Source organism: Conger conger, chromosome 10, assembly GCF_963514075.1.
Source record: "Conger conger chromosome 10, fConCon1.1, whole genome shotgun sequence".
Taxonomy (NCBI): Eukaryota; Metazoa; Chordata; class Actinopteri; order Anguilliformes; family Congridae; genus Conger; species Conger conger.
Window position 1 is genome coordinate 26,539,802 of NC_083769.1, and position 14,402 is coordinate 26,554,203.

Sequence of the window (14,402 nt, forward strand, 5' to 3'; positions counted from 1 at the left end):
TTATCTCAGCCTATAACACACACTTTAACATACATGAAATCATTTTTTGATACCTCGCGTGACTGAGGCAGGACATTCCTTGTTTCTCTTTTGATGTGTTTATCACTACATATTTAGACTCCATTAATGATAGCCATAAAGAAACACTGTGCTCATATTCAGTTGGATACACCCACTAGAAACGTAAATCTTACCTGCATTGGTGTAGTTTTTAACAGCAATAATGATACTCTATAATGTTATTACTATGCAAGAAACTATTTTATTGGCACCTTGCGCAGCGCTTCACAAAGTTGCAATACCAATGTTAGCCACCAGATGGTACAATAGTCCTGTGTTCTGCATCCTCCCTTTCTGTCAGGTCATTTACCATCACAAGAAATCAGTGTTGTGGACATGAGAAATGACATCATCTCAAAATAAGGCCCAAATCCAGATTTGGCACAGGAAATGCCACAGTCTTACCTTGAAAAGCTAAGCCTGTGGTACCTTCTTTTGTGTGACACTACTACAAATATTACTATTTTGATGGTTAAATCAATATAATATACAGTGCCCTACTTTTTTTTGCCCACCGAAAGACAACTTTATTTTTTATGAATTATTATTTTATACATACATATACTATATATACATACATATACACATATAATTATTTTACAGTATTAGAAATCACTCTAGAAACTACTTCCCATTTCAATTGCTCAGTTAGTGAGAGGAGAGGGGGAAAAAAGAGGAAAAAAAAGGAAAAACAATGCAAACATCACTTTATTGGTGAATGCTTCCCCAAAATGTTTTGTGGATGGGAAGAGCCAAGTGGCGTGATAGTAATGTAAGGTAATAAATTAAGTCTGGGATCTTTGTGACATGTATGTTGGCTAAAGCCATTTGGTGTTGGGTGAGGTGCCCTGTGTATAATTTTATATTGAATAAGTTGAATGTTAGTGTTGTTAGTCATTGAAAATGCAGAGGTCAGTGTTGAGGGACACGGATGGAGAAAAGTATTTTTCTCATTTTGTGCATGGCAGATAAATTGTTGTGTCAGTCTGGGAGTTTTGAAAATAATTTTGAAGGGTTTTCTCAGGAGTCGAAATGGCAATACTTTCCGCTATAAATGATAGCTGGAGCAGGTCATCTGTTATGTTAATTTTTTTATTTCAGTTGTAAGTATTGGAGATATTGTTCCCGCCCAACACCATACCTACGGATTAATGCCTGGATTGTCATGAGTCAGTTTTCTTGAAATAGGTGATGAAGGTGTGTTATCCATTTTTGTTTCCATGTGCTAAATAAGAGTTCTGTTGAGTTGGGATCTGTTGAGTGGGAAATTATCTTTGTGCCAAAGTGGGGTGTATTTACCGGGTGCCAAGGTGGAATTTGTGAGTTGTAAATCATTGATTTATCCGCAGTCGACGTGTTCTATTTCTAACCACGGGTTGTTTTGTAGATTTGACAATATAATGACGTTTCCATTCACAATTTGTTTCTTGTCTTCCAAGTATAATGCTGTCAGTGTGGAGTTGGTTTGTTGTCTTCCCAGTATAATGTTGTCAGTGTGGAGTTGGTTTGTTGTCTTCCCAGTATAATGCTGTCAGTGTGGAGTTGGTTTGTTGTCTTCCCAGTATAATGTTGTCAGTGTGGAGTTGGTTTCTTGTCTTCCCAGTATAATGTTGTCTGTGTGGAGTTGGTTTCTTGTCTTCCCAGTATAATGTTGTCAGTGTGGAGTTGGTTTCTTGTCTTCCCAGTATAATGTTGTCAGTGTGGAGTCTAATGATTGGAAGCAGATAGTGGTGGGTTGGACAGGGAGATTTGTAAGAAGAGGATTTTGGCGAGCATTTTTATTTTTACTGTTGAAATTCTTCCCATAAAGGAAAGAGCTAGATTCATTCAGTGTTCAATGTCATCCTTTAATGTTTTTAGTAATGGACTGTAATTTAAGTGGAATAAGTCAGACAGCCAGGTGGAGAGCTGTGTATCTGCACTGTAAACACATATGAATCGTTTGCTTACAAATCAAGAATTGTGTAGTACAGAGCCAAATTATGAATGCAATATAAATGTATAATTGTTCAAAACATTATGAGGGCACTGTATAAGTCTTAGGACATATGATACATAAAAGTACAACTCTCCTGCTTATTATTAATTACCATTTTTTAAATCCGTAATACCTATGCATTGGATTTAAGTCATGGCTTATTTCTTCTGATTGACCAGGAACAGTGTTGAACAATTAATTGCGTAAATATTACTGCGTTAATATGAGCCTCGGGGACTAAATTCAAACAGACATGCATATATGCATGCACATAGTATATACAGTATATACACATACAATTTAAATATGAATGAAATATGAATCAAACCAAGTTAATGGGTATTAAGACATTTTAATAAGTTTGAGGCAACCTTGAAAATCACATTTTTTCTTTTCTAAATCCTTGCATAACTAATTGCATAATTTAACTGTTTGAAATGGACTAACTGACATACTAATAATATTGAATGAAATGGAGTGGAAAGAAACAATGTATCCAAACTGGCCCTATTCATTGTGCCCTCTACTCCTGGGTTACTGTTGCTATGCCAATCTATTTTTGGGGAATGTTGAGAAGTGCATTGTCAACAAAATGGGGGAAAGATGACATAATAATGAAGAGATCTACTAGTTTTAAAAAATATATGATTTACATTCTGCTGATACACACACTGCAGATGAATTGCAGTGACACAAGTTAATAATCTTGCCGGCTAAAGCCAGTTTGCTATCACTGGCTAACGTAGCCAGCTAGCAAACAGAAGAAGGAAAAATGTACCCATAGTATCAGAGTAGCTAGCTAGCTAACATCATCACCTGCACTTAGAAAGCGAGTAACACTAGATAGCTAGATAATGTGTCACAAATAATGCCATCAGGACAGGATTCATGTGGAAATTACATGGAATTTTAATGTTCTATGATTATTCAAGTGATATCACCAGGAATAGGTCAATGAACCTGCTGCCAGTAATTGCCTGTGTAAATGGCCTAACTCTGCCTAATGCCACCACTTGGCAAACATAACTATACATTCAGTGCAGTGCAATTGAATTCATGGAATAACCCCAATTCAACTGCAAAAAAGGTAAAAATGCAGAACAATTATTTAAGTTCAGATAATACAGTCCAGTTGGTTTGTACGGTTCATATTTCATGCAAAATGAGTAAGAGAAATTAAGACATAATTGCACATACATTGGGTTAATGTTGTGATTGTATGTTGGTTTTTCATCAACATATTTCACTCATTTTTTGCCTGTTAAATCTTGGTCTGTTCAAGATTAGAACTTACAAAAATGTTAGCACTATCAATAATATACACATTAAACTACAAGTTCACCACATTGTCCTTATTATTAGTTTGTACATTGATTTCAGATTCATACTACAATCTGCATGTCCGATACAACTGTTTTTAATATTGTAATTTTACAGTGTATTGTAATTGTATTCCTTATACTATAAACATAAGGAATATCAGTTCAAGTAAGCATACTGTACCAAGTTTATATACTGTTACAAGTCTAAAGCTGCAAGTCATAAATTCCCACAGCATTAGAGGGGGTAACTAAACTGAATGTACCATCTAGCACATAATGACAGGATAAGAGGATAACCCATGGTCACTCTCCAAACAGAAGGCCTCTTGAGTCTGAGATAAGTTAAATGGTCGACCAGTGTGGGGTAGAAATGAATATGAACTATACTCCAGGACTTCTCATCGACAGTTAATTCATCCCAGTAGGATGCCAGCAACAAACAACAAAACTTATGCTGTCTTTTTTTCTGAGGTAAAAGGAAAAAAAATTAACGACTACTAAGTAAAATGTATTTTTTTCAGTTTCCATTCCTTCTCACATTTCTTCTATTCCAGTGTCTCTCAGTGGTATCGTGCCAGTCATTTTACTATTACTAGTACTACAGTACTCCTCCCGGTAAAGGACCTTCTCCTGGGCTGTTCACCCCAGTTATGAATTCATTCAAATCAAATGGTAAGTAAAGCTAAATATCCAGACTAAAGGTAAGGGCTGGTGTCCTGAGCTCCGGCGGTTGGACAGTCTTCAGGACCGCGGGGGCTGAGTGCGGTGCAGTGCTGGGGCCATGGGGACGGAGGCTACATGTCGGGGGACAGCTTGCTGGGGAAGAGCTTGTCGGTGGGGGTGACGGCCGGGCTGCCCAGGCCGGAGGAGCTGGAGCTGCTGGAGCGGTGCTGGGTGGGCGCGGGCCGGACCGGCCTGGCGGGCGGGGGCCTGAGCTGAGCGCCCACCAGGCGGGCCGACAGCATGGGCTTGAAGGTGCTCATGGTCTCGGGGGCGAAGCCCCCGCCCCGGCGCGCGGCCGCCTCCGGGTCGCGGATGGTGATGGTGTGCAGAGGGCTGGTGGGCTCCGAGCCGGGGGGCTGTTTCAGCGGCTCCAGCGTGTCCAGCACCACGTCCGGCGCCTGCTTGGCCGTGTTCTGCCTCTCCAGCTCCCGCAGCTCATGAAGAGCGGTGCTCATGGTCTTCTCTATGTCCTGTGAGAAAGGAAGGGGTGAATAACGTTAGTGCTGCATTCATATGGTGGGTAATGTTAGTGCTGCATTCACTTTGTGGGTAATGTTAGTGCTGCATTCATATGGTGGGTAATGTTAGTGCTGCATTCACATGGTGGGTAATGTTAGTGCTGCATTCACTTTGTGGGTAATGTTAGTGCTGCATTCACATGGTGGGTAATGTTAGTGCTGCATTCACATTGTGGGTAATGTTAGTGCTGCATTCACATGGTGGGTAATGTTAGTGCTGCATTCACATGGTGGGTAATGTTAGTGCTGCATTCACATTGTGGGTAATGTTAGTGCTGCATTCACATGGTGGGTAATGTTAGTGCTGCATTCACATTGTGGGTAATGTTAGTGCTGCATTCACATTGTGGGTAATGTTAGTGCTGCATTCACATGGTGGGTAATGTTAGTGCTGCATTCACATTGTGCGTAATGTTAGTGCTGCATTCACATGGTGGGTAACGTTAGTGCTGCATTCACATTGTGGGTAACATTAGTGCTGCATTCACATGGATCACGGTAGACGGCACAACAGATGTCATTATAGTGGACGAAAGCACAAAGGTAAAATGTGAGAAGGCAAAGAACTACTACTGCTACTGCAGACAGCACTTGCCGTTGATCTTTAAAATTATTTAACTTTTAACCATTGCACTCCACGGAATTCCAAATAGGATGCGACACAACGAAATGGACATGCATTTTTTCCCAACATATATAGAGAGCTATAAGAAACACAATCCTCCGTTTCCTACCCATGTTGGAAACTGCCTGTATTATAGGATGATTACTGAACAACATCACCATAGCAACGTATATTTTATTTGCTGCCGTGCTGTTCTGCCCTCTTTTCTGTCTACCGTGATCCATGTGAACGCAGCATGAATTCAGCTTCCCCTCTGACTGGACAATTGGCTACATAGAAGCATATAGTCTTAAATATTGTTTTCAGACACTTTACAGGAATATATGGCTCGGAAAGGCATATGGTATTTATATAAACGGCTCTTTGGTCAAACTGGATAAATGAAATACGGGACAACAACAACATAAAGTTGTTATGGCAGATAATGGGAGTCTGACCACTGGTCCAACAGAAAAATATACTCAACCACAAACAATCCAGAAAAATGTTGGCCTCTCTGCTGAGGTCAATCAAAAATGCATCATTACTGTAAATACTGGCCATAAGCTTTCAGCAACACTAATTACATGGGTTTCATCAATCCATATACATTTTAAATATGGACATTCTTGTGTGTTAGTGTAACCCTTCCTAGTTATCAGGCGTCCACAGTATGCTGGCAGTTCACTGCAGGTCGATTCCTTGCCTTTAGTGTCATCTGAGCTTCCCTTGAGCTGCATGACAGCTCCAAACAGTGCAATCCCTGAATTTGCACCGGCTGTGTAGAGATAGTACCAGCTCTTTATTGCTTCAGGTCATTTAAACAGATTTGCAGTATTTTCCTGTTCATTTCTGGGTTTCTGTGAGTTCCTGCCTGTAAGGCTGACCCAATCACTCTTAAAGCTAGGGACAATGGACATCAGCAGATAGGCTCTCTGAGATATGGCTTTTTAATGAGTCTCCCACAGAACATCTCACATCTAAATACCTAATTAATCAGAGACTGACAAAGAGCACACAAAGTAATTAGTGATTAGAAATAGGCAGTGTGCCCCCCGGTTTTCCCAGGCTCTTAACTTTGCCACAAATTGCATCTTGGCTCAAAACACGGTAGAAAAGAGAATATTCTAATTAGCCCAGAGATTATAATTCCATCCTATCACAAGCTGTCTCATCGCATGGGCAAATTTGTTTTCCATTAACCGCGGATGTTTCCCGACCTGGCCGTTATTAAACACAGGCGCAATTTACTCCCGGCTGACACCCACTTCATTATTATGGCACCAGATGAAATGCATGAAAATAAATTTCCAGCCAGCAGACACTTGTCTTCAAAATATTATCCAATTATGCGTAACAGCACATTATCTCAGACTGTTCCGCACCACCCTTTGCAGAGAAAAGAAATCCAACTGCATTTCAATGGATGGAAGGGATATAATGTTACATTAACATTACACTGTTAGTATGTTGATATCGCGATTTGTCTTGAATCTTGAGGGCAGTTACTTCTGATACCTGCAAAATTGTTCAAGCCTATTTTAGCCAGTATTACAACATAGACCAATGGATGTGTTGGTCACCTCCAGTTGGAGGGCTGCTGACTGACTTATCAACAGAAGCGACTGACCGTTGGTTTACGAGCAAGGCATATCCCCATAAGTTGGGCAAGGATGAAATGTTAGCGAGTTGCGCATCACTGTAAACACGGTGAGGCCCACAGCACTGGAAAGCGGGGCTACCTCAGCGAGTGCCTCCGTTTCCAGGGACTTCTGGTCGCCCAGGCTGCTGTGGCGGGTGGCGCAGGGCGCAGGCCTGAGCGGGTGGCCCTCGGGGTAGGCCTTCCTCTCGGGGTAGTTCACGTTTCCCGCGCTGCCGAACGTGCCCAGGCGGCGCTTGTCTGGGCTCTCCAGGCGCCCTCGGCTGACCGCCATCTTGTGGGGGCTGCTGGGGCAGGCCGCCGCCCGCGGTGGGGTGTCCATCCCCCTGGGGGGGCTGTGGGTGTCGGCATCGCCGCCACGGCAACGGGGGGTCACGGCTCCGTCGGACTGCAGCCTCACCCTGCAAAGACAAAAGGACGCAGTGTTCCAAATGACATCAGCACCTGTCACACTGTGTCAGAAGCACAGAAGCAGTGATGATTATGAGAAACTGGACTACGGTAGCCCACCGTCCCAGGACCCGTCCAAAGCTGTAGTCGAGTGGCGGCTCACAGGGGGACTGAACGTCATTTTTAGACGAGGACTTGTCATCCAGGAGGGGCCCACTGCTGGCCTCGCTGTCAGCCTTCTGACTGAGACTGTCTGAGAAAGCGTCATCACTGACGGGGGCAGGGGAGACAGAAGAGAGGGTATAAAGTCAGTCTGGTTAGCGAAAGGAAATCACATGGAACCAGTCTAGTTTACACATCAATTATTTTATGTTTTAGAAAAGTAACAATCAACGGCATTAGCCTGTGACCCATCAGCCAGGCCCTTCCACCACTTTTCTGGGATATTAAATATTAAAATGTATATAATGCTGTATACAAAAAAGCTTGATATAATAATTTCACAGTGCACACAAGACTCTCATAAGGAGGAGATCCATTTAGCTGATATTTATTTAGGAAGACAGCTGCTTTAATTGTAGAATTCCTCACTGTAATTCTTTCTTGATTCATGTACTGTTACAAGAAGCAAATCGTTCCGGTCTCCAAATAAACTGTAAGAGGAATCTGTTAACTTGTAATTGGAAGCTCAGGAGAATCTCATAGTAGGAATACCTGCAATCTTTCTTTCTGTACTGAGCATGACACGGAATATGACACGAAAGATATTACAAATGTTACATTATCGGACTTTATAGTGAATATATGACAATGAATGCTGTTATTGCAGGAATGCGTTCTTCTGTTCTGTCAGGACTAATTAAGAAGGACATACAAACCAAGTTCTGTTAGCTTTCTAAAGACCCAACACAATGTTAATCAATTGGTTGCAAATTAGGCAAAGACAAGCATGTATTTCAATTAGCAGATAATTATTCTGTCTTTACCATGATGGATGACAGAGATAGTGGGCATTAGCCAGGAGTAGATGGATAATACGGTAGACTTTGGTTAACCTTGGCTGTTGTCCTTAGTTTCAGAATGCATTCCGTTAAAATGAATTACCTTATAAATTAACATAGATTTATGTTATTCGCAGGAGTCATTATCAAAGGGTAATTAAGTGTTCAGACACATTGTAAGGGAATCCCAAGGTTTTGCCAGAGTATATTAGGGAACAAATCTACCGCAGTATTTAAAAAAGAAAACATTGCAGTCCCACGTGTTAATGATAAATCGTACCATTCTGGTCAGGAAGCCAGTGCACTAACCACTGGTCCACACTGTAGTGCAGCATCCTAACAAAGTGTCTCTGTAAACTGTTGGATTGCCCAAACACTATTTTTCCATCCTTGTTACACAGTATCTCCAGCCTCCAGCTCTACTGTGAGAGCACATGTATCCTGGATCAATAAAGGTCTGGCTTTCAGCAGTTTAATTTTATCGTTTCAATTTAAGGTGTCAGATACACTCAAAGGTCAATTGTGAAGTGGTAGTGTCCTACAAGGATGAATCCCATTTCTACATCATCAAAAGTCTTCTGAAAGCATATTAAAATGTATGAATCCAGATTCCACACTTAATCGTGTGTCACTCCAGGTGTACTCAACATAACAATACTAAAGTCAATTTCTGGAATAGGTTCTTACACAATCCTGAGAAATGCACCCTCCCCGCATTGATTGGGGGGTGTTTTATATTTATTTTCAGCATGCAATTTTAGTTTAACACAATCATTTCAGGAAATGATTTGGAATTCAGTTCATACAATTGAAGTTGCTGTAATAACACAACATTCGGTGCGGAGTTTCCAATTTGTGAACTGACGGAAGTGTTAGTCAACTCAGCTTGGCACAGGGGTAACACTTAAAAGGGAGAAAAGGTGTCAGCTCACAAGTCTTGGACCACGATGTACTGGTGAGGTATCAGCCCGTCCACGCCGTTGTGCCGGCCCTCCCACCAGTCCTCAGAGGCGCGGTGGTACAGCAGCAGTGACGCGCCCTTCTTAAACGACAGCTCCCGCGGCGTGCGGCCCATGTAGTCGAACTTGGCGATGGCCTCGATCTGCTCCACCTCTGTGTACATTCACATTCATGCATCATTCATACATACACACACAAAATGGTGTACATCACCGGCAGGGAACTGCCAGTGCATATGCAGGCTCCTGTCCCCACCTTTTACCACGGTTCAGATTTATACACTGAAATTGGTTACTGTGATGAAGAGACCGCGGCCCCATATTTCCTATGGGGTACGCAAGACCAGACTTCCGCTGCCTTTCAAGAGCATAAGCATTCATGAAAGGCTCCCTGATTAGCCCTCAGAGAGACTGTGATTGGAGACAGCGCCCTCTGAAAGGCCTTCATCTAAACACCCAGCCTTCCATGCTTCAGTGTTTCCAATTAATCTCCTGAGAGATTCAGAGGAGGGTTTAAGTACATGTGTGAATGGTCTCTTGGCAGGAAATTTCAACCTCAAAGCCCAATCCGTTCTATTGAGGCCTCCAGTGAGGGGTGAAATTGCTTACAGAGTGAAAAAAACACTTCACCAAAAAAATCCATCAGAGGTGCATAAGCCACACTAACTTAAAACTCGTTAGGGGAGTTGCTGTAAACAGAGATGGGTAAAATCTGAGTATTTAAACTTAAAAAGGTGAACTTAATAGCATAGCTTAATTTCGGTTACATATTGAAAGATATTCGGTAGGGGTCAGCTCTGGAGTATGCACGGTTTGGTCAAGTCATGGACACATCTTGGCAGTGCCATTACTGACTGTCGCTGGCAGCCTGGAGTGCAATGCCCATCTTGCTCTCCCAGGTATAGTAGGGATTCAGTCAGCCAGGATGACAGGCTCATCACGCACCAGTGACACCTGCAGGCCAATCACACAACTGGAAAATCCTCTGCTGAGCTGCACATGTGTCTTCCACAGAGTCATGTCTGTGCGAGCATGACTCAGGAACTGCGGTGTGATAAGGAGCAGTAGCTGACACATGCTTTGGAAAAGAGCACATGATTGTCTGTGTTTTCTCCAATGGAAAACAGAGGTTGCATTGAGCATTACAGTCTGAACATGATTGGAAATTCCAAATTGGGAAAAAAAGATGCCTGTTTTGTTTATGACTCCTCTGTAGAGTATTGAATAGACTATTGAAAGTACTCTTGAATGCCTCTACATATCAGTATAGATCCTGCAGATGACTATAGACTACTGTCTATTGTTTAGAACATTCCATGCCCATTTTGGTTGGTAACATGTTTGATTGGAAATTCTAAGTGATTGAATAGAGAAGCGCTTGTATTTGTCTCTTGTCTAGTTTCAGTGGGCTCTTAACTAAATGAGCCTGTCATGACATGAGGGAAAGATTGGAGAAGAAGAAAATGGCAGTGAAAAAATTGACTGCGTTGCTTTTTCCCCCTCACTGATTTTAAACCTTAAAAGGAGTGGCATAAGAGCCAATGCAGCTGAAGCATGTGCAATTTACATTTTGATGGTTTTATATGGCTTGTCATGGATGTCTATGGGTATAAGTTAGTACTGTAACTCATATTCACTGCTTTAGTGATTTTGCATATCGCTGGTCTGGGAATGTCGTTAGCCACGTCAGGCGCTGCTGATCGAATTACTCAGGTGAACGGACTTAAATTCCCTCGCACTGTAAATCCTAAAGGATGAGAGCGCCTGCTTAATGAATAATGAACTGAGACCTTCCCTTTGTGCTACTGAGCTGAAGCCTGGACTCACCATCATCACTGGTGTGTGGCCCTGTGCCATTGTCTACCTCCTCAATGGTGCCAGGCTCACTGTGAGGACTGTCACTGCAAGGGAGGAAGGGAGAGGGGAGAGGGATAAGGACAAATAACAGCGCACGGCAAAATAAATTCAGTATGCACCACATTTCTTTGAAAAGGGAGATAGAGAGTGAGGGAGAGAGAAAGAAAAGTTATGAGAGTGGGCTGAGTGTGGTTAGAGGACTGAAAAGACATTTATTTTCTAGTTCAGTGAAGGTCATAGCCAAGGAAAAACATTCACCTTCGGAATATGCAGTTTCTGGTCAACTGACGCATAGGTAAAATGACTGATGATTCATATTAATAAAAATAAAATGCATCTATACAATTATCTATACAGAAACTGAGGTGGAACACAAGCTACAGTTAGCTCCATAACATTTGGGACAGAGATTTTTCTTGTTTTGGCTCTGTACTTCACAATTTTAGATTTGCAATCAATGAGTAATGCTATGCCCTGTACTGCCACCATCTTCAGCTCCTGTTTGTTTTGGGAACTAGTTACCTTAGGTAACTCTCCAGCATATGAAATGCATGTTAAGAACTTCAACTTCAAACTGGGTGAATGACTTGGGCAGTGAAGAATTTTCCAGTTGTCCACTTCTTAGTTGCTTTAGCAGTATATTTGGAATCATTGGCTTGCTGTAGGAGCACCATCCAATGAGTTTGGAGGTATTTGCTTAAACTTGAGCATAAAAAACACTTCAGAATTCAAATTTGAACTATAAACATGGACACCTCCAAGGAAAACCAAGTTTATACTGGAAGAAGTGTGTTATTGGGCAGCAAGGGGATGCTCTGTTGGCAAAATGAAGATCAGAGACTGCATGCAAACTGCAAATGGAGTCCCTATAACCAATCATAACATGGCAGAAGGAAGACCGGCCAAACTAACCAGTACTCCTCCCCTCCAGTCATGCACTTCTCATAGACCGGCCCGTCCAGCTCTCGAAGGCTGGGGAAGATGGCCTCGTGGTGGACAATGATGGTCTTGATGAGCTCATTGACGTGGGCCTGACAGGACACTGGGTCCTGGCCGTCCGGAATGGGCATTAGGGTGGGGCCAAAGCAGATGGCCAGGTTATAGGGGTCCATCATGTTCTCATCACTGTACTGGGACAAACTGGGACAAAGAGCAGAGGTGTGTTTTTTCCTCAGAGAAAAAAAACGAAACCTTTGAAAATACTTTCTTCAAATCCCATGGGAACTTCTGAAGAGAACAGGGGACTTCTTAGTTACCTGTTAAAACCTAAGTGGGATCAAGCCTCTGAGTTCTGCACAGCAGAATTTCAGCATTCTTTAACATCTAATGTTTATCCATGACCCACAGACTGTTAAACTTAAAAAGGACTTTAAAGATTAAGACTTAAATGCTTATCACTCCCTGTTGTTTATTTCCCACTGCTATAGCATTATTGTTAACTGCTGTAAGACAGTTTATGTGTTTGGAAGACAATTTGAAACAAAATCACTATGAAATCAGATTGATTAAAGATTGATTGAAATCGCAATAAAATTGCGAAAAATTGTGGGAATGAATCCTTTGTACTGTAAAAACTGCACAGAGATAGCATCAGTAACAACAGTGTAGTAAAAAATGACAGGTATACTACATTCAAAAAGCATGAGCTTCACAGCTTACAAACAAGCTGCAATCCTCTGTTGTTAGACACTGGAGGGAGATCTTAATTCACTGAAAACACACTGAGATTAATTTAATTTTTCCTCAATCATCAGAGTGGATGTATTCTGGCATTCTGTCCAACACGTTTCTTCATAAAAAACGAATGAGCTGAATAGATGAAATGCTGCTATCCCAGTGAAAGATGAATCACACCACACATTAAATTGGCACCATGTCCACCCATTTGCAAATTGAGCTATGCATCAAACATAGCGGTAGCATCAAAGCAAGTAAAGCGAAATGTCAGACTCACTGATTGAGGAATGCGAACAGGTATCTCATGACAATGATGATGGTACGCGGAAGAGTCACAACGACCTGTTGGATGTGATGAGCTCTCTCAGCACCCGAATCCAGTTCTGAAAAAAGGTTAAAGGTGTCATAACCCTTGAGCAATGCCCCTGTCGTCTACATCGTATAGGGCCACATAGTATTCACCTACAACCTAAAGGAGAACAGCAATTGCTCTGTCTGTCTAGGGCTGGGTCTTAGGTTAGTTATCCCTGAGCATTGACCCCCACATAGTTTAAGCATGGTGCGAGGTAAAGAGAAAGCTCACTGATGGTCGCCAATAGGTCCAGAAAGCGCTCTTTTGGGAAGAGTGGGTTCTCCAGGCCCCTGAAGTACAGCTTCAGGACCCCTGCCACCGAGTTGATGTCATGGTCACTCTGAACGTCAGTCAGGGGGTCTTCACCTGGGAAACACAGGATGAATTTATAAACCAAGTCTCTATTCCAGCAACAAGCACCTATCAGTCATCCAGAGACCGTTTGAAATAACACCTCCTAAAAAATAATATCCTTGTGCATATTACTGGAATACCATTATTTGGTTAAAACAAGACAAGACAGAACAAGAGCTATTTCAGGTAAATGAATTACACTCTTAGCCTTTCTTTACATAAAAATACAAAGACATCGGTGGAAACATTTCACATTTTCTTTCTCCAGGCATATTATGGCCATTATCAATATTTAATATTTTTGAGAACTTCAATATTCATAAGAATGTACATGAATGTCAAAAGAATGTCAGCTTCTGTTTCACCTTGCACTTTCTCAGTATTGTGTTGTATTTTATTCACCCAACAGGCCTGCTACTTAATATATATTGACAGTCCAACAGGAAATATGTTGTTGGCGTAGGCAAACACAGAATTCAATTCAAAAACAATTAGGAGAGAAAATGGTTGGGCTCACGGGGACTGACCTCTTTCAAATGAATTTTTAATATCATTGACTTCGACCTGAGATCCAGGAACTCGGAATATACCCTGCTGTTGCAGCCCTGAAGGGGGAGGAATATGAACACAAACCCATTATTACCTTCACACTGATCAGCAACCGGACACACAGAAGCACGCGACAGGACAGGAAATGTTGTCCATTAAAAAAAGGCCCCTTGGTGTTGAAGCCAGCCTGTTGGGCACATGGTCTTCATTACCAGATGCCCTGTTCATTCCCCTGGACTTCAAACAATCTGGACTGAGTCAATGGCAAGCCGCCATCCTATTTTTGTACTATTTGCATTTGAGAAGTTCACATGGGACTTCACCTTCTACTATAAACAGAGCTAAACACTGTGCGGTCTTTCCCATTCATCATTATTAACAGTCTGCAGTGAACCGAG

The 14,402-nt window shown here is 42.0% G+C and overlaps 1 protein-coding gene across 3 annotated transcripts in view; it reads right to left on the reverse strand.

Annotated features, from left to right (window-relative positions):
- Nucleotides 1-2,370: 2,370 nt before the first annotated feature.
- The window catches only part of LOC133138366 (SLIT-ROBO Rho GTPase-activating protein 3-like), a 67,523-nt gene continuing 55,491 nt past the window's right edge, over nt 2,371-14,402 (reverse strand). For all 3 annotated transcript variants that reach the window (XM_061257024.1, XM_061257023.1, XM_061257022.1), the window contains 9 exons: nt 13,983-14,060; nt 13,333-13,467; nt 13,027-13,132; nt 11,985-12,212; nt 11,043-11,116; nt 9,189-9,369; nt 7,376-7,525; nt 6,948-7,266; nt 2,371-4,553 (listed from right to left, as the gene is read on the reverse strand). In XM_061257024.1, the coding sequence (XP_061113008.1) occupies nt 4,155-4,553; nt 6,948-7,266; nt 7,376-7,525; nt 9,189-9,369; nt 11,043-11,116; nt 11,985-12,212; nt 13,027-13,132; nt 13,333-13,467; nt 13,983-14,060 (1,670 nt within the window). In that variant the 3' untranslated portion in view covers nt 2,371-4,154. The remainder of the gene's footprint in view (nt 4,554-6,947; nt 7,267-7,375; nt 7,526-9,188; nt 9,370-11,042; nt 11,117-11,984; nt 12,213-13,026; nt 13,133-13,332; nt 13,468-13,982; nt 14,061-14,402) is intronic.